General features: G+C 40.9%; 2 protein-coding genes across 2 annotated transcripts in view; one reads left to right on the plus strand and one right to left on the minus strand.

The window, feature by feature from the left end:
• Nucleotides 1–797: 797 nt before the first annotated feature.
• On the minus strand, nt 798–11,170 carry LOC116391333 (vesicular inhibitory amino acid transporter-like). The gene is made up of 8 exons (XM_031861829.1): nt 11,067–11,170; nt 9,807–10,497; nt 5,312–5,448; nt 4,458–4,578; nt 4,109–4,311; nt 2,762–2,999; nt 2,251–2,413; nt 798–1,108 (listed from the first exon to the last, which is right to left on the minus strand). The coding sequence occupies exons 1-8, from the start codon at nt 11,168–11,170 to the stop codon at nt 798–800; spliced, it is 1,968 nt and encodes a 655-aa protein (XP_031717689.1).
• A 1,533-nt stretch (nt 11,171–12,703) lies between these two features.
• lama2 (laminin, alpha 2) overlaps nt 12,704–20,327 on the plus strand; it is a 147,484-nt gene continuing 139,860 nt past the window's right edge. Inside the window, exon 1 of the mRNA XM_031861416.1 lies at nt 12,704–12,853. Within this exon, the coding sequence (XP_031717276.1) occupies nt 12,787–12,853 (67 nt within the window). The 5' untranslated portion in view covers nt 12,704–12,786. The remainder of the gene's footprint in view (nt 12,854–20,327) is intronic.

The following is a 20,327-nucleotide window of genomic DNA, read 5'->3' on the forward strand; positions in this document are numbered from 1 at the left end:
CTGCACAACAAAAAGCTTTATCTAGAAACTAAAACCTAAAACATAGAGTTAATTGCATTGTAGTTCAGCCTGTAACAAAACTCCACGCTCTACTTGAACAAAAGCTGGGGACATTCTTGATAACTTAATCCTTCTTTTGTTGTCCAATGTAATCACAAAAACATGAACTATATCTGCGTTTACTTCTTCTCACAAACAAGATTTAAACATTTTGATGGTTTGGTTAATTGAAATTAATTTAAGGATATTCTCACCTACTGTGCAGTCAAAGCACAACAAAAATAGAATTCTTGCAAACATAATACATACTCTACTCATATCTACGTCCAACATTTTCAGAAAAGCAATATTCAAGAATTTGAACTTGTTAACAGACTTTTTTTTCATTAACCTGGAATAACGGAATTTTCTTGGCCAGTTGGAGGCAACAGAAATGTGCAAACCCCGCCTGTTAACAGACTTAGTTTTGCTAACTTGGTAGTGTACTGTGCATTATTTAGGAGTTTTTGCTGAGAACGGCTGCCTGCCTGCTGTGGCTGAAAATGACACTGATGAAAGCAACTAGAGTGAACCAAAATAGTAAAGTTGTGGACCAGAAACCAAAAACATGAGCTGAAAGACACTTAAAATATCTGTGTGGGGAACTGCAGAGTTGATAATAATTACCATTAGAGTTTGCACGAGTTAACATAGTTAATAGGAAATGCTGCTTTAAGGACTAGAGTTATCATGCACTGATACAGTTTTCTAACACAGAACATTTGCTGTCCATCCGTCCATCCGTCCATCCGTCCATCCTACATTCCCACCAGTCTTTTCACTGAACAGATCACACCAGACACACTACAGATGACTCCCAGACTCAGTATACACACATCTATCAGCCGGTCCTTTACAGTGAGGCGGCCCCACTGCAGTCTGAGGTGAAGGAGGCACGGCAGTATGAGTGTCATGGCCGCCCCGGTCACGCTGCCTGTCAAACCCATCAACAGGGAGAACCTGGGGACTAGCAGGGCCAGTAGGAATGATGTCATGAGCAAGGCGGTGCGGACCAAAAGGGCCAGACGAGACGCACCTTGACCTCCATGCTTGGAGTGGGATGAGACATCTGTAGCAAGATCAAAGCAGAGAAGTTACTTTTGGTGGCAAATTTGTACAATTATGTACCTGCAAAGCAACTTTTGTTTATGGGTTGTTCTATTTTGACTCATTGTTTTCCTGACACCAGCCTCCTACTCCTAAAGTCATATTATGCCTTATTTACAGTATGACATCATTTCAATGAGGTCGTACAATGACCAAATTAGTGACATTATTGACAGTATGAATTGACAGTGGTGTTCTAAATAAAAGCTGTAGAGGACCGAGACGCTTTAAATGATCTTTGGATTTGCCAAGTGAAAATATTCATCATTGAACTATACACCACTTGGGGAATAAAGTATCGTAATATCAATAAAATAGTATCAACTTCATCATTGTTGACAGTGAATAACTTAGTGAAGTTCAGCTATGGTGACAAATGCGTTGAGAGTGAACACATTAACGATGTTTCCCTGATCACTCAGCTCTCAAATTAAAATAAATGGCATGTGATATCTGCTTGTTTTTTGATTTATAGGTTGTATTTTTTGACCTCATCTGTAAGGTTTCATTTCATAAGTTTTGCGTTATTGGACTATATTTTAGGTGCATCTCTCAAGATCAGCCATTTATTAATTAATCAATTCATTGTTTTTACATTGTTTTCAGTGGTTAACTTCTGAGCTGCACAAACACATGTGTTAGTTTGTATTAGTGTTGGTGTAGTGGCTAGTAGTCTGCTGTGATCCGTCTGATTTGTGTTTTTTTTTGTTATTTGTCACTATGCATGGAAAGCCAAACCAGTTATTAAACTAGATTAATACAGTTATCTAATCAGATTTGAATTAATTGGACTTGTTGAGCGTCCAGTGTTTGAATATCTGCACTGAATACCACACTGCTTAGTTCCATAATTTATATAGTTATGGGAGCTCAAGGGTGAATGCCAATAGGTAACATAAGTGGTGATCTGTGTGCTAAACAGGCCTTTAATAGAAAGCCAACTGTCTGTTCTCTACATAACAGCTATTGTAACATATACAATGTAGATCTACAGTCAGTCTTAACCTCAGATCTATTTCATGGGTACACACTATTATAACCTGTATTTTTCTATATATTTCTTACAATACTTTGGGCAAGGTCAGTGGTTTCAGTAGTGTTCACCTCCAAGCAGACAGGTTTGTAGTATTTCAGCAGCAGAGTAGAATGGCAGAGGGTAGGACAGCAGGGCTTTAGCAAGCAGACTCAGGTTGACGAGAGGTCGAAGGTCAGAGGGCAGGTTGTCTGTGATGACCTCACTGGTTTCTGCCCCCCAGGTCAGCACGGCCTAGTGGAGGAGGAAAGCAATCAATGCAATCAGTTAATTAATCACTCCATTTGTCCGTCCCTTCTTCCATCGCTTGATTAGACCTGCTGTTGTCAGCCAGATGTCAAGCCAAGTGTACATTTAGTTTCTGTCTCAACAGCTTTTGGATATTTGGTGATCGATGAATTAAAATAAAACTGTATTTCACTATATATACTATGTATATGTCATTATATCTATTTAAGTCCTCACGAAACTATTTTTTCAGACCCATCAGAGGCATCATAAACTCATACAATGTTTATATATCAACTCAATAATGTTACTGAAATTACAAGAACCTTTACTGCGTAACACAATGTCACTAACCAGTAAAGAAAACAGAGTTTTCATGATGCAGGCGGCTCCATGAGTCCACCCCAGCATGGTGTTGAACTGCCCTCTGTCCGCCATACTGCCCTCTAGAGGAGGGAGGAAGATCTGTGAGGTGTAGGAGAAGATGATGACGCCCACGGAAACGAGGAAGTCCTCCGGGTCCACAGACAGAGACAGAGTGGACCAAGACCAGCTGCTGGCTCGACTCAAACAGTACAGCATGACCAACAGGCTGAAAGAGGGTCGGAGACAAAATGAGAGAAGATGAGAAAAGATAATGCTCTATGAATAAAGCATCTAAAATGAATGGAATGACAATCCTTCCATTTATTTATTCATTCAACATTTATTTGTAGAGGACTGTGTACTCTCAGGTACACAGGACAAAAACAGCAGAAGTCCTGCCTAAAGACAGGCGAAGAAGACGATGGAAGGAATATCAAAATAATAGAAAATACAAGAGACAAAAAGCAAAAATTGATCTAGGGAATATTAATCGCGTTAACACAATTCTTAATCGTCACTGTCCGAGGAAAATGTAGCAGAAAACAAGATTGTATTTCTTAGCCCATCAAAGGTTGATGTTGTGGAGATACATGGTTTTCAGTAGTCAGTGATGTCATGTTTTTCTGAATAAAATAGCATACATGGTCCTTAATCTGTAATTGCAGAATGTGAATAATCAAATACACTGTATATGTTTAACTAGTATTCATTTGGATACCCTTATAAATCTAACCAAAAAAACAACAACACAAGACAAATAAAAAGACACAGCAGTGACTGACGTGAACACATTTTTATAGTGCTCAGATATCTTTTACAAAACTAGTTAAATGTTGTGTTTATTATTTACCATTACAGTATGTGTATGCAACCAATGCTTACTCTTACTTAATTATTTACCGTCTGCTCCAGAGGGTGATTCCCAATTAACCAAAGAAGTCATAAGAGATTCAGCAAAAATATAAAGGTCAAGCTAAAATGTTGTTTTCCCTTCTTAAGCCATGAATGTTAACGGAAATTAATGAGAAGAAATGTGTATATGCGCACAAATTATAAACCTAAGAATAGACCCAGCTCCATCTTCCAAGACACCTGGCATGAGAAATAAATCAAACAACCAGTAACAGCAGTGGGGAGCAGGTGGGAGCAGACAGCATAACCGGCAGCAGCTGCAAAATCATCACAGGAGTGTGAATGAGAGCAGATCATGACGGCCGCCTTGTTGTCTTGATTCAGTATGATTGGCCAGTTTGTGAGCTGATGCTGATCAGCTGACAGCGTGCACAAGTTTACTGCTCTGTCAGAACAAACGCGAGGCGTCTTCTATTCAATCACCTGATCAGTATGTGTGCGAGAGAGCACAGCAGGCTGAGGGTGGAGACTGGTCTGAGATCAGTCAGCAGCAGGCAGGGCAGCAGGAACGTCAGAGACACCAGAGAGCACAGTGATCTAGGAACGGCCATCCCTGATAGACTGTCAGACAACAGACTGCTGGAGACGACCAGATACAGGGTGCAGGTCATCAACAGTTCAATGACCTGAAGTACAAGAAGAAACAGGGGGAGATGAGAGATGTTTACTTCATGTATTTACTGTATATTGTGGGATACTAGGACGTTTCTTTTCATCTATACATCTTGAATGATGAATAAGTAATCTAGAAGTATTCCGATGTGTGTGTTACCTGAGCTACATTGACCATCCACCCCCCCAGTGCAGCCCAGTTGGGCCACAGTCCTTTGCAGCCGGCTTCCACGATGTCCTGGTAGCTGTGTCGGACTCTGACCATTGACACCGAGCCTCCGCTGAAAGACACAAACACCTTCTTACTGAGATGAATTGTTTCTGATACAAATTCACACCTTTGGCCATTGTCAGCGTTTTCAAAGCTGCAGCATGCTCGTTGAACTGCTATGAGCTATAGCTAATGTTCCAGGGATTGAAGTCAGCACAATGAGGTGTTTTTTTTTTTTTTACAGCTAGCAACGTACATTCAAAATACAAACTCTGAAACCAGTGAGGCAAAAGTAAACTCAAACCACAAATGGACCACAAAACACACTCGCATATCTTTCAGCTGTGGCAGTGGTTGTTCGCCACCGCTGAATGAACAGAATAACATGTTTGTGTATTATCTCAAAAGTCTCTACTCTGTGTTCGTACCACAATTGGGGTTAGATTCCCCCGAGCAGTCTGAGTATAGAAGGAATAAATATGAGAACGAATCTGTTGTCATAACTGATAGTCGCCATTGCTGAAAATACAGAGAGGAGAGTACCATCTGCAGAAACTCAAACTTGGCCAACAATCACTTCAAATAAAAACATCCCACTCAGCACAGTGACAAGTGCTCTTTGGGAAGTACGGCCAGAGGTGCTACAGCAATGATACAAAGTTAAATAAGTTGCTTAGTATATCTGCTGTCAGCAACAACAACAAAAAAAAGCAAACAGTAGTAATAAAGTGCTTTTACGTAATAAAATCGTGATATTGCAGATAGCTAATTGACACCAAATGAATAGAATATAATGGACACACCTTTGTTCCTCTTCATACAGACAGGCCACCAGGATCCTCCCTGTGTGGTTGCAGAACCAGGCTGACAGAGCCAGCAGAACAAGACCCACATAACCTGACTGGACCAGGGCGAAGGGTAAACCCAACACAAAGATCCCCTGGGGGTAGAAGAGAGAGGTGGAAAGAAAGAACATAGATGGGTAGGGTTGTGAGGCAGATTAAAAAAGGTGCCTCATAATTGAAATGACCATGTAGCCATAACAATTTCTGGTTCAGCCCTGGCTGAGTCATTAGGTCTCTTTATCCCTGTGTGTCATGTCTCTATACTGTCATACCATTATAGTAAAAGCTAAAATGCTGATGACAAATAGAAACTCTTTCATCCTCTACACTTATTTTCATAGTTTCCAATAAGTTCCACTGGGAAAGTGAGAATTTGAAAAATATAAACAATACAGAAACTGCTTACAGTATGGGCACATTTCTTTCATTGTCATACAGTATGCCACACTCAAACAATACAACACAATTTTCAGTCAAACAAAACGAAATATATATTTATTATTATCACGAAAAGTAGGTAGGCGTAAGGAAAGTGAGTAGTAACAACCCAAAAGTTATCAGGTGAAATGAGATGCAAAGTTTGGGAAACAAACAAATGTAAAAATCGAGGTACAAAAAATATAGTAGAAGACCTAAATCAAACAGTCTTGATATACTGCAGGGTGCCTAACTCGCTTCCATAAGAAATCATCACTGAAAATCATTAAAATGAGAGAATTCTAAAAACTTTGTTGCAAGAAAAGAGGAAAGGAGAGATTAAGGAAGACCATTGAAGAGGAAAGAGAAGAAAAAAGATGGTTGTATGATGAGCAAGCAAGACGAGAGGTTTGGCGTGACGCCTGGAGAGATCGAGGATGCAGGAGAGTCGAGCGTTGGCCCACTACAGACGGAAAACGTCAGTGACATGCCAGAGAGAGGAGAAATGGAGGTGGGAGGCAAGAAAAGAAGAGGGTCGAGGAGAGAAGGAGACAGAAACAGAATGGAGGGAGGAGGGAGGAGGGAGGAGAGGCGGGACCTCACGGCTAGAGAGCAGGAGGTTGACGGAGGAAGAGGACGAGGGGAGATCAGAGGAGACAATAGGCTACTTTGAAGGAGCTGCTGCTTTTTGCATGTTGCTACGTGGAGATACACGGACTCACTGACAGAGTTGTGGAGGCTCAGGCGCACACAGTAACACACAGTAACACACACAGTAACACACACTGTGGACGCATAAACAGACAAGCACACATCCCCTCTCTTTCAAGTTACTATTTTGTGTCTGCTCCGCATATGCTGATGGAGCTTTGATGTTTAAATGGAGCTGCTGGTGATGAAAGCATTTTGACGCTCAAGTATCTGATTTCATCTCCCCTCTCTCTCTCCCTCCCTCCGCTTCTCTTTCTCTCTGTGTTTTTTTGCCAGCTAATTCCTCATTGGTTACTCAACTCAGCTCAACGCAACCTGAAGCAGCTCCCAATCGCAAACGGGTACGATAAGGGAGGAGAGAAAATCCCTGATTGGCTCTGAGGGAGACAGAGATTCAAGTTTATCCTGCAATAAACTGTCACCCAATACACCATGTACCCCATATACCTTACAATAAATACTCAGTATTGACCACAGAGCAGCAAGGGTATCTCGGGGAGACATGCTGGGAAAAAAAGTAAAGATTATTACACATTAACTGCTCCTGTCGGGACTTCCCAGGTGCAAGATTTCAACTGCTGCTCTTCAGGTCATGCACAATGTTTTATGCAAACACATGCCCCGTGCACAAGAAAAGTGATAGAGAAATGTATTTCCCTGCACCATGAGGGGATAAGGTGGGGCAGACGTGACCAGAAACAGGTTTGACATTTAAAAGTTCTGTGAGGAACTCTTAACTGGTTGTGAAACAGTCTCAATTTAATACTGATGCCTCTGTAAACCTACATAAGTAAACAAGACCATCAGCGAGACGATTGGCTTTTATATAAATGTATTCTTAATGCTTTTCATCGGAGCAACGTGGTCCGACTACGGCTAAATCAGGTTCATGCAGGTTCACCTAAAAGTCCTTCAGCTCAGACTCCAGCGGGGCCTCCGGGAGCCACCAGACTGTCGCGGATCAACCCACATCCGGGATTTCTTTTTGATAAACTAGCATTTATTCAGCCTCGCTTTTTCTTTTTTTTTTGCAAGATCTTGGGATGTATTTGGCAGAATGATGGACAAAATAACTTTTGACTGCAAACTTCCCAAAACAAAAAAACGGAACATTCTAAGTTTCCCTGTGGCTTGTGTTTGGATTTAGAATAAAACTTATTTAGAAGTTGTATTTCCAAACCAGTTGAAGGCAAGATGTCGCTCAAAAGCAGACAATCAAAGGCAGATCAAGAGATTTTTTTTTTCAGAACCAAAAGGTCCATGTCTCTCATGGAGGAAGCCACACAAAGAGGATCTGCAGTTTCATAATATTCCCAAGTCTTGAGAGCTGGAGCTGTTTTTTGCGTTTTTTGGCAGCAAATTCACTCTCTAATAAAAACTTTATTAGGCTGGCAGACAGTCATATCACATAGTTATGTTGGCATCAATATACAACCACCGGAAAATACATATTTTCTTTTTAGCCCTGATAGGAGATAAAACTGATGTTCTTTTTTTTCCATTACTCAGACATCTGTTAGCCTCTTAACAAATGGATCTGTCATCATGGCTCCGATGTTTATACATCAGATACATTCTGTGTCTGATATTGTTACTACGTGGTCATCCGTCACCATCTGAGATTTTCAAGCATCACGTGAATCACCACCTTTAATACAAAAGACTCCTTCCTGCTACGTTAGTCATCCAATAGTCACCTCGACTTAACCTATCGGTGACCTCAACAGAAGGAATTACTGAGCAATCCTTTTGGTTAAGGTTCCTGATTACATTGAGCTGCAGGTAATGAATAACCTATAAAACATAAAGCAACCCAACCCCCGAAACAGGCCGATACTGTTTTAGCAGAGTTTAGAGAACCCCCCCCAAAAAAACATGCTGCAGTAAAAAACAGTCAAATAGAAACTATTCAATTCCCAGGATGGTTTCAGGGATAAATTAACTCAAATATAGCTAAGCACGGAGGTTACAGAAGTAACAAATCATGGATTTGAATGGGGAATTTAAATATGGAATATGGAATATATCACAGACCTTTTGGTCTCTAATTAAAATGGAAAATATATCTCAGATAGATATCAATAAACCAAGCACATAAAACAGTTGTTTATCTACGAAATATAATGTGTTGGTATGCGTAATTTATTGAATGACAACAGCTCTGACCGCTGAATTACAGCATTTGATGTAAATTCACCTTGACTCCTGAAGGAGATGGTTTGCATGCATGTGTTTTCATCTGTTAGCATGCCTGTGTGTGTGTGTGTGTGTAGGCCTATGCATGCGTACACCGTATTGGTGCCCTATAATGTCATAATGTTCTTTACAGACCCAGCGACGCTGTTGAATTACACAGCAGTTATTCAGTGAAAGGACACATTTACATGAGTGCAGCAGTTGAATACAGCTCAGCATTTACAGCATAATAAGCTATTAGCATTACTGCCACGAGGAGACACTGTGACCGGGAGCTTTTCTCTTTTTTTTTTGTTTTTAAACAATTTGATTCACACTTTATTTGATTACGAAGACTGGAGAGTGCCTGACAAACAGCCTGCAAGACCACAGAGCATTGTTTAGTTGATATCCAAACACAATGGGAGCGAATCAAATACTCTGCGTGCTTAATGCTTTTTGAATGCACTGTGCAGCTCGCCGCCTAAACGGTTTGCATTTACATTAACATTTGCATTTTGCAAGCGAGAGAGAGAGAGAGAGAGAGAGAGAGACATAATGTTTTTGACAAAAAGGAGGAACGACATGCTGAAATTGAACCAACAAAATAATGAATTTCAAGTTTGCAGCTGCAGTAAACATGGGCTATGTTATCAGAAAATCAAACTCAGCAGCCAACTCCAAATTTGAAACAAGGAACGGTTGGGCTTCACAACTAGATTGCTACGCAATGATTGAATAACTTTTAATGAAACGTATAACTCATTGTCATGGATTAGGCTTCGTATCATTCTTCATTACATCACATTCATTTGGCAGAGCCTTACATCTTCCGTGACTCACATTGGTTATGTGTCTTTTAAGGAAACAGGAAAAAGGGATCAAAGAGGGATCCCAGTATAGTTACATGATACGGCTGCCTGGAAAAGTAGGAAAACATAATCATAAGTCTGAAATAAATGATGGAGTTCGACAATGGTTTACAGTAATCTGAATGAATAAACTAAACTGGGGTTAATAAACTAAAATAATGGAAAAATAAATTGTTAATGGGTTAAAATACGAAAGTCACCAAATCTATATTGCAATGTAACTTTTCTCTGATGCATGGCAATGATTTCTGACCATGCCTGATACTGAATAAGTGTACCTGTATCGCGTTTGTGACATTCCAGCCAGCCTCCCAGGCGGTGATGGTGAGAGTAGGATTCGCACTTCTGCTGCCGGTATTGGGGCTCTGATCTGGATTAGCCAAACTCATCCTCCTCATCCTTCTCTCTACATCAAGGCTGGTACAGAACTGAGACATCCCCTCCACAGTTTCCTCTCCTTCTTGTTTCTCTTCTCTGTCCTCAGAAAGTCTCTTATTCTGCATATTCCCTCTCGACATCCTGCAGGATCCTCGCTTGTTACCTTGGCTCTGGGTGAAACTCGGGTTCTCCTCGGTGTCGCTTCCCATCTTGTCAGCGTGCATCTCCGAGGATCTTCTTCCTTTGCCATAACCGTTGGTGTTTTTGAACCAGAGGGAGTCTACAGTGGAAACCGCGGAAGTTATGGTGATGGTTCTGGGTCCAGTGGAGATTACAGTAGCTGTGGTTTCTTTAAAAGCTGGGCTCTCCTGCGGGAAGGTGCTGGTGGATTCTGGGACACTGGGGTTATCTTGCTCAGTCAGAGACTGGCCGTTTCTTCTAAATGAGGTTCTATTTCTTCTAGTGTCATCGGAGCATGTGTTATTTTTGTTTGCGATGTTGTCAAAAGGCATTGTGCTGTCCTCACCATAGGTTCTGTTCAACTCATCACTGTGGGTCAGAATCAGCATCTCCTCATCCTCCTGAAATAACCTGCTGAACAAAACCACTCTATAGAATTTTGAGTTCATAATCTCTGGGCCCTCGTCTACTTTAAAACAGCATATCTTTACTCCAATAGGAAGATCAGATTGTGTGAGCGTTTGACCCTGCCATTCCTTCACATGCAAAATGACATAATGAATTTGACAGACCACATCACACGATCAAAACAATGTCACTATGCTGGGGTAAATTGCTGGAGTAGAGATTAACTTAATGAAAAACAACAATAAATATTACATATTAAGAACAATATTAGCATATACAAAGAACAACACCAGTTATTTTATACTTCACTTATCTATTTTTCTACTTATGCGTAAGCAAATGCATAGTAGTACAGGTATACATTCATGATAAATACACATTTCTACTTATCTATAATCCTACATAATACAGAGATATTTTCGTGTATCTGTCAATTATCTTGACAGATACTCGACATGACTGAAGTTTAATATGTTATGTAAAAAAAGAAAAGAACACAAATGATGATAATGCACCTATTACATTGATATGTACATTAAGTTCAAGTATTTCAATACATGAATGTGACTCACCTTGATGTCCAGTCCAGATGTAGCCTCGACACTGCCCAGCCCCACAGAGACCCAGCAGCACTCCGGGGCTGCCCAGAGCTCCGAGCCCAGTGAAGAGAGCCCATCTTCAGCCTCACCGTGTGCAGAGTCAGCCTCCCAGCCTCTGGAGGTCTGAGGGTCTAGGGGAGCTGGACTAAAACTGGACACATAAACATTTTCATACACAAATTTTACCCTCAGACACACACACACACACACACACACACACACACACACACACACACACAATTGCACGAGTCACTTGCATAACTGCACACATGCACAGGTGTATGAAGTGATTGACAAGTTGGTGAGCTGTAACATTATAATACACTAGTGTTTCCAACAGTGAAGGAGTAAACAGCTAAGTGGCCTTCACAGCAGATACGTACATTCAGGGATAAAGTGGAGGATAAAAAACCTTTACATGCTGAGATAAAATATACACCCACATGATATAATAGCAATGCTGTAATTAAAATGTTAACCTACAGGCTTAATTGTTCTGTTTTGATAATTACTAACTGCGCTATCTGTGTCATTGATTTGCAACCTTTGCATCATCATTAAAAATCAACTTCAAGTAGTTTCACGTTTCACTAAAGAAACTTTTTTGGAAGTTTCAAACATGAGTTTAATAACAAACCTTTACTCAAATGGATACACTATGGACATTATTTCAACTTACATTACTCTGTATGTTGGCAGTGCTTTTATGTTCACGCCCCAGTTTTGCCCCAGACTGTGGTGAGTTGTGCAGGGCAGCAGGAGGAGCCACAGAACAGTCGTGTCCCTCACTGGACACAACTGCACCGAAACGTCTGTCCAACTCTCCACTTCTGAAGTATTCCGTGCTCCATTCAGAGCTTTCACACTCTTTTCTTTTGCCTTCTCTTTGTTCGTGGTAGCCAAAGCTGTGCTGATGCAACGTTTCATTTGCTTTGTATTTGAAGCTTTTATTCACAAAAGTTCTGCAGAACACTGATGTACAGTAGCTTTAAACCCCTTTATGGATTAATTGTTTTAGAACCTGCCTCATGCCCAAACAGTTTCACGTGATCTTTGTTTTTCCAGCTGTCAAACGTTCACTTACAATATATTGATGGCTCAGTGGACTACAACAAAAAGTAATGTGATTACTCAAAACACAAGATCAGGTGATACAATATGATGCATTGCTATAGATTAAACTATCCAGATTATTAAGTAGGCCAAATTAAGATAAAGATAGTCTCAACCAGCTAAAACATGAAAATGCTGCTTACACTTGCATCAGAAATAATACTTAGATAATATCATAACAATAACTCTTAAAAAAGGATAGGCTTGTGCTTGAGTAAAATTATGAAAATAGGAAGTTTACTTGTAAATGAGTATTTGCAAAATGTGGTGTTGCTGCATTTAAAAAATGTATGTATGTTTGTATGTATATTTGTATCTATCTATCTACCTATCTATCTCTCTATCTATCTATAAAGATACATGAGAAGAAGAGGAGTGGAGAGAGAGAGTGTGTGTGAGAGAGAGAGGGGGGAGAGAGAGAGAGAGAGAGAGAGAGAGAGAGAGAGAGTGAGTTTGGGACAACTTCTGTGAAACTTTCCTCTGACTTTAAACGCAACACAGCTAGCTGCACGAGAGGACCTCAGCTCTGACTCCGCAGCGCGCGCGCGCGGTACGACATCAAACTTCAACACGGGACGAAATGAAGCGACTCCGGCTCGTGCTTCTGACCGCGTTGCTATGGCAATGCGGCCATGCCCAGCAGAGAGGTGAGTCCCCACGAGACTGATAGATAAGACTGACGATCGATACACCGATACTCGGCACCGCGTGAGCCATTTGCCGCAGAACGAGACCCAAATGAGCTCGGGGGTCACTCACTCAAGAGTTGCTGCTTATTTCCCTTAATAAGCTAATCAGTCAAGTGAAAAGTGTCACGTGTGACCACGAAAGAGACTGTTCACACGTCCTCACATCAGTTTAGTAAGCAGGAGAACCTCCTCATTAATCCCGCAGATGAAAACTCTTTGCTGGTGGGTTGTTTATCTTCAACAGAAGAGGGCAAATCATATGGAAACCCCTTCAATGACATACACCGTGTTAGCCCCTAATTAAAACAAACACACAAGAGCCAAACACATGCTTGCTTGTAAGTTAGTGACAGTTGTTTGTGGTGTTTATGTGACCTGAGAACATTGAGAAACAGCATAAATCATCAGTGGTCAGACGCCTTAGTTGGAATTGTTGTTATTTTCAGACCCATAAATCAAGTCAACATGATGGAACTTGACATAGCTCAAGTATACTAACAGCACACGGATATGCCATTTGGATTTTGCCCTTTTGCAGTTACGGCTTTGCAAACAGAGTTGATCATCACCCAGTGTGCTCTGCACGTCACAGTCTCCAAGGATATATTTCCTCCCCAGAGGGGGTCTTGTTTTCAACTTTTCACATGGTTCCAGACAGTGCATTAGTCACTCGTAATGTAGACTGTACACTTCTACTGCAGTACAGCAGGGCTTTACTGGCATGAACGTTCTAAGAACAGTGTTTCCTAAGCCAATGATATGTAAGCTATTGAATAGGCCACGTGTCTCTGTTCCATTGGTAAAAATCAAGATGATTTACAAGATTCAGTTTGTGAAGGAATATATCTTTTTTTTTTTTTTTTTGACAGTGTGCCATATTGGTTTTGGACTTTGTGCAGTTGGCCCAGGGGTCACTTTCCAAATGATACGAAGTTCAGATTGTCATTTGATATTTCATTTTAGAAGTACGTAGTGTTTCTATCAGTGTTCTACTGGTTGGCTGACCGACAGGCTGGCCTCTCTGTGTTCCTCTAAGAAAGCCAACAATCAATCGCAACATGACTCGACGGTTATTCACCCAAATTATGAATACACACGTTTTCTTTTCTTTTTTTTGTTCTCTCTTTACATCTCTAGTAGGATCTAGCCACGCAGATAAGTTATCCAATTCTTTTCACAGTCAAAGTGGATTTCAAAGTGTTGAGTGTTACATTGTGTGCTGTGGATTATCCAGAGACACAGATGATGCTGTCTCTGGACACATCTCATTGATTTAGAATTTATAAAATACTATTTTTAATGTTTTGAGCACCACAAACTAAATTCAGTTCCTATCCCCTTCATAGCTGTGCAGGCAGAAATCTCAGACGAATCTCTCAAAACCCAGACAAATAAAACCACATCAATCAGCCTGGACACCCGCAGGGTTAAAGTAAGACAATATTCTATGTGTTTGTCATTCAGGTGAACAAACCCTTTCTAAAGATCAAATCAAGTCATGAAATGCGCTTGAGAGGAGCTTGCCGCTCTTTTACTCGGTGTGTTTGTGAGGTTGTGAGAGACTAATTATGTGCTTTTTGTGTGTTAGGGCCGTGACATATTCAACAATGAAAAATGAGCAACAATGCCCTCAGCAGAGATGGGACAAAATCAATACAACACGGTGCACGATACGAGTCAAAATATTCATTCCTTATGACAAAAACGCTGTAGAATACATGAAGACGGTTGGTAAGCTGTTTGAACGTTATGAGCGCGTGTGCAGGGTTTGTTTGCAGGTGTGTGTCTGCAGAGTGAGGGCTTGGCGTCGGTGACTGTTGCTTGAAAGATGAGACAAATTTAGCGCTCGTCATGCTTTTTTCTACTTCTCCTCTTCAAAACATCTCCAGCTACTGTTTAACCCAGGAGGGCTTTAGACCTCCTGCAGAGGGGTAGAGGGGAGGAGTAGGGGTACAGGTTGCCATCAGGAGGTGTGCTTCAAGTATACTCTGTGTGTGTGTGTGTGTGTATGTGTGTGTGTGTGTGTGGAAGAGGGCGGGAGAGGCCATCTGCATTAGGAGCCTCATTACCAGGCGTGTCAGCCAGGCGTGCTCTCTATCAGCGACGGAGCTCAGAGAGACGCCAGGAGATAATCAGAAAGAGAAGAGGAGGAGGAGGAGGAGGAGGGCGGAAATGGAGAGAAGAGAGGAAGGAGGGTGTGTTGAAAAGTTATTAGGCGTTGCAGGAGACATCGATGTTCGAGAATGGACGGGTGAAACAGGTAGACGGAAGGTCCAGAGGGCACGAGAGAGAGAGAGAGAGAGAAGAAGAGGTTGAAGCAGCGAGATGGAGCAGTGAGGGAAACACAAACAACGGAAGCTTTAGAAACAGAAAAAGAAAAGGTTGTTGATTTTATGCTGGCTTGAGGAGACGGATGGAAACGCGACGCATTTGTTTGAAGCATCATAACAAAAATATTCAAGCAACCTCGCAGGAGAGTTGGGCAAAGAGATTGTCTTTGTCGGCGGACTGACGGATGAACTGGGATAACGCCGAAGCAGTCCGTCGAGTTATCGCTTATCAATCAACGGACAATAAACTGACTGCAGTTGTGATAATTGAATTGATGTTTCACTGTCCTTGAGTGCTGGAATGCTACATGAACACAACGTTTTCTGAAGCTTTTGGCTAGTTTACAAAATAGATTTTCTGTGTCCGTGCTCTTCTCACCGGTTTGAAGTCAGCAGGACTATTGGTGCACCAATCAATCAATATTGAATCTAAATGTGATAGTAGTTGAGAGTGTTTTTTTTTTTTTTGGCTTTGGTTGCTTCCGCATTAGAGATGCACCGATATCAATACTGGATATTGGATATCGGTGTTATGCTGACTCTAATAGCAGGATAACTTTAAGTTAGGCCTGATGTTGCCTGGCACATAACCAGGCATCGGTATCGGGACTGAAAAAGTCTGATCTCTACAGATCATGAGAAAACGTTGATTTATAAAAGATATGTTTGGCATGTGAGACTCCCTACAGAGATGGGATGGAAGCACTAACTCGCTAGTTACATCCATACACTATATCTTAGTATTTTCATTATCAGCACCGACCCGTTAATGAGAGCCAATCTGCGCCGCCCAACCTGCAAAAATATTCAATAATCAACCACCAAATCGCGAACCACGGCAACCAATTGAATAGGCCTGCTCTATAGAGCCAAGCCGAACAACTCCACCGATGAAAGATGGTAATATATGGTAAAATTTCTAAAGTTCTGAGAAGTTGCCAGAAAAGTTGACTTGTTTTAGTTCTGTGTGTATTAATGTGAATGTCAGCAGCCCTGATTTGCATGAATGGATATGAAGTGAACTCACTAGAGACACCAGTGTGGAATGAATCCAGACAACGACTGTAAACAAACTGAGAAATGTGACTTATTCATAATATCGCTGTCCTGCAGAAAGCTCATACGGCATCTTCAGAAAAAGCAAACGTATCAGGAAGGGTGAGAAAAATGGATTGATTTACCCGCTGATGTTTATCGCACTTTGTGCTCAAAGGTGCAGCCTGATCCTGTGAAATGTTTATTCTTTGCGAGGATCTATGCTGAAAATGTTTTTTAAAAAAAAGTAAATTTTTCGTTAAAAGGTCTCCAAAGAGCAACTACAGATGTGTTTATACGTTTATGCTAATGTGGATTTAAACAAGCCAGACTGAATGTGATGGGAAGGCACCAGAGGTATCGCAGTGAATGTGACGTGAACCGAGAGTAGCTTTTTCTGCCCATCAGAGAAATCAACATTTATTTTTTTATGGAGTAAATTCATTCCGATGTCATAATGTTTCTAAAATATGTTGATCTCAGTCTGCTATGTTAATGTGAAAGCAGCCGAGCTTAGCTGAACGGATTTAAAGGAATACACCAGAGGGAAAGCGCTAAGACTTTATTCTGCCTGGGACCCAAATTCAGTAGATTTAATGAATGTTTTCTTGAAAATATGAGGAGAGGGAAGGAGGGAAGGAGGGAAGGATGGACGGGAGAAAGAGAAATCTGGAAAATTGAAAGGAGGCACAAGAGTTTAGTGTAGTTGTTTCTGTGCTGTAATAACGGGTTAGTGTCTGTTAAAACATGCAGATGAATGCAGATTATGGATATACAAGTGCTGTATTTTAGAGTGGTTTTAATAAATACAGACAAACATTACACAGTTATTTGTTATAAGTGGTGAAAGAAGTATTCAGATCCTCAGATACCAGAGAGGAGAAATACTCCATTACAATTAAAAATGCTGCATTTAAGATGTTGTTCATCATCGCTTTTGTAAATACCAGCAACTAAGGTTGTTAAATTAATGTGAAATGTGGATACTCAAGTAAAGGACAAGTACCTCAAAGTTGTACTTAACTACAGTAGGTATTGTATGTATCTTAAACTCCACCGCTGCACCGTAATGTTTGGCATTTTTTTTTTTTCTGTCAATCAACGAATCCATCACTAATTGTTTCCGAGCTGCTTGATGTGTCTCTCAGATGCTATGAAGCGACGTGCAGTAATTGACGGGTTGACGGTTTCTCCGGCTGTCCAAACGTCATGAGTAGAGCTGGACCGATACTTCTGCCAGACTGACCGGAGATGGATCTACGTCCATAGATGCTAAACTAGGCACGAGGTTATTTACATTACATTACAGTCATTTAGCAGATGCTTCTATCCAAAGCGACTTACAATTCAGATTCTATCACATTAGGTAGGCGCACAGCTACGGGAGCAATTTTGGGGTTAAGGACACATCAACATGCGACTAGCGGAGCCGGAGCCGGGGATTGAACCGGCGATTTCTCTGACTGAAGGACGGCCCTGCTCTCCACTTAGCCACAGTCACCCCGCATTTAGAAACAGCGTATTCCACAGTGTAGAAACGGGGGAAATGTTCGGTATAGTATGTGTCTTGGTCACAATAAAAAAAAAAAAAAAGTGATGTTATGTTGTGTGTCTGCCGATAATATCACCAACAAATCACCAAATCAATATGATCTGCCTGTTGGCTGCACCTGAACATTGAGTCTTTGATCTAAATCTTTCTAAACTAAACTAAAAGAAAAAGGGAATGATAACATAGCGGAGTCCTTGTGTTTTTTGTTGTTGTGACACATCTTTAATTGATTTAGTTTTACATTTTATTGCTCATCCTTCTTCAGGCCTCCCACGTGAAATAAAAGTCTTTCTTGTTTTTTCTAACTCGACTCACTCAACCTGGCACTCGGATGCGTGTGCGTCTGCTTGCACTAAGAGTAATCTTATTTCGGCAGATTGGATATATGAGATTAGTCTCATTACAGCACTTGAATGTTCGTAGCGTTCCGTCAGACCGTGTTTGCGAAGTTGTCATTGACTTGAAGGCAGCTAAGAATTAATCGATGACATTGTGCCAAAGACACAGAAGACATGAACACCAACAGGTGTCTGTGTGTGTGTGTGTGTGTGTGTGTGTGTGTGTGTGTGTGTGTGTGTGTGTGTCGGTACTTTAGAGGAATCCTCTGGGAGCTAAAATTAGCCAGGTGCTAAGTTGGAACGGTGCTGTATCCTTCCTGTCAATAAGAAAAGACACAAAGCTGGAGCAGAAGAAAAGAGAGAGAGGGACTCGGTGGCACTGACGTTGACATTTTGAATCTTACTCGGGTTGGTTTTTTTTTCGTGACACTTGTCACAGTGTGGGGCAGAAGTAGGTCAGGACGCAGGCTTGCAGCTAAGTGATGCCTGCTGATTTAAGAAAATAAAGTGCACTAACAATATACTTTTTGGAACAGAACAAAATATCCGTGCTCCCATGTGGAATGTAAAATGAAGCCATATGGTGCAAGTACTGTGATATCAAAATGATCATTCATCATCCGAATGATTGTCAGCGCCGACATTTTTTGAATAATGTCGGCCTATGGATGTTCACAAAGGTTCCGTTCTGATTGCACAAGCAATGCATTCAACATGTCTCATGCGGTTATCCTAATGCATGTGTGACGAGACTCAAAACATTTGGTCCAGTTTGTTTTGAAAGTTTGATTATTTGCATGCAGCATTGTTTGCGTATTTGCTAGCGTGTGCTTATTACAGTAGCGTGTTCATATTTGACTTGTGCTTTTCCCCGCGGGGCCTTGCTGCCTCCTACAAAGCACATCTCCCACTGAACAAAATCTAGGTCCGTGCATGTGTGTGTGCGCATGTGTGTGCGTGTATGCCCATGCGTGCGAGTGTTTCCTCGCTGTTTTGTTGTCGGAACAGCATTGATAATGCTGAGGAGAAAATCAATAGTTAATTCTACCAGGACACAATAGCTGCTCTGCTGTGGGCTCAGACACAGAGAGCATGAGTTGATGAATTGTGTGTGTGGGCACGTGACTTCATATGGGTGTGCACGTGACTTCATATGGGTGTGCATGTGACTTCATATCGGTGTGCATGTGCGTGTGTTTGCTAAAGGTACTGCGCCCAGGCTGTTTACTGGGCCTAAAAAAATAAGCAAAACTGTGACAAACTTTGTTTATGTGATTGGAGTACAACTCCTATATTTGGTTTGAATATTCCCCTGTTTAAATAATAATATATTTGAAAAATAATGTAGTAAATTAATTTCAAAAAATAGGTTTATTAATACCGTCAGTGCGCCACGTTGAAAAGTAAAATAAAATTGAGATAAAAGTATCTTGTGAATTCATTTCGCATATACTCCCAACTTTTAGGTTTCAGTGAAGCATTTCATGAGCAGACATGACAATTAAAATGACCAATCTTCACGCTGAAGCACCAGTCCGGTGCAGTTTGATGTTTTCATCCGGCTGCTGCTGTGTCGGTAAATTGCTTTCCAGCTGCATTTTACTTTTAGCCTACCGGCTAGCTTGAATAGTGAAGAGCAAAATGTAGGTTACTCCTTGACATTTTTATTGCAAAACCCATATTAACCAGCTATTAATGCAAATTTTGTCATGCAAATGTGCTTTTTATCCAATCAATCACTATTTTTTATTGTCGATTTATGTGCTGATAATGTTTCTGTTTTAATCATAAAATGTCAGCAGAAAATGAAAAAAAGGTGACGTTTTGTCTGACAAATAAATTAATCGATAAACAAAAAAAGTTTAATTGATTAATTAACTAGTAGACTAATAAGACATTTCATACCATATCAAATGTATTTTTCCCCACAAAAAAAGCAGCATTTAACATTTAAAGTGTTTTGTTGAGACTTTTTGAAGAGGCTGTACTTTAACAATTTAATTCAAAGTACTGTGGAAATCCCATCAAGTAAGACGGACGTTGTTCAATTGAAATATTCATGTGTGCATGCCTGTGATAGATGGAGAGATAGATGTAAGTGCATGTTCGCTCTGGGATTTGACACGGTGACCTTGTGGCTGAAACACTGCACGCCTGACATCCAGATGTACAGCTGC

The sequence above is a fragment of the Anarrhichthys ocellatus genome, unplaced genomic scaffold, assembly GCF_004355925.1.
Source record: "Anarrhichthys ocellatus isolate YVR2014 unplaced genomic scaffold, GSC_Weel_1.0 scaffold25, whole genome shotgun sequence".
In the NCBI taxonomy this organism is placed as follows: Eukaryota; Metazoa; Chordata; class Actinopteri; order Perciformes; family Anarhichadidae; genus Anarrhichthys; species Anarrhichthys ocellatus.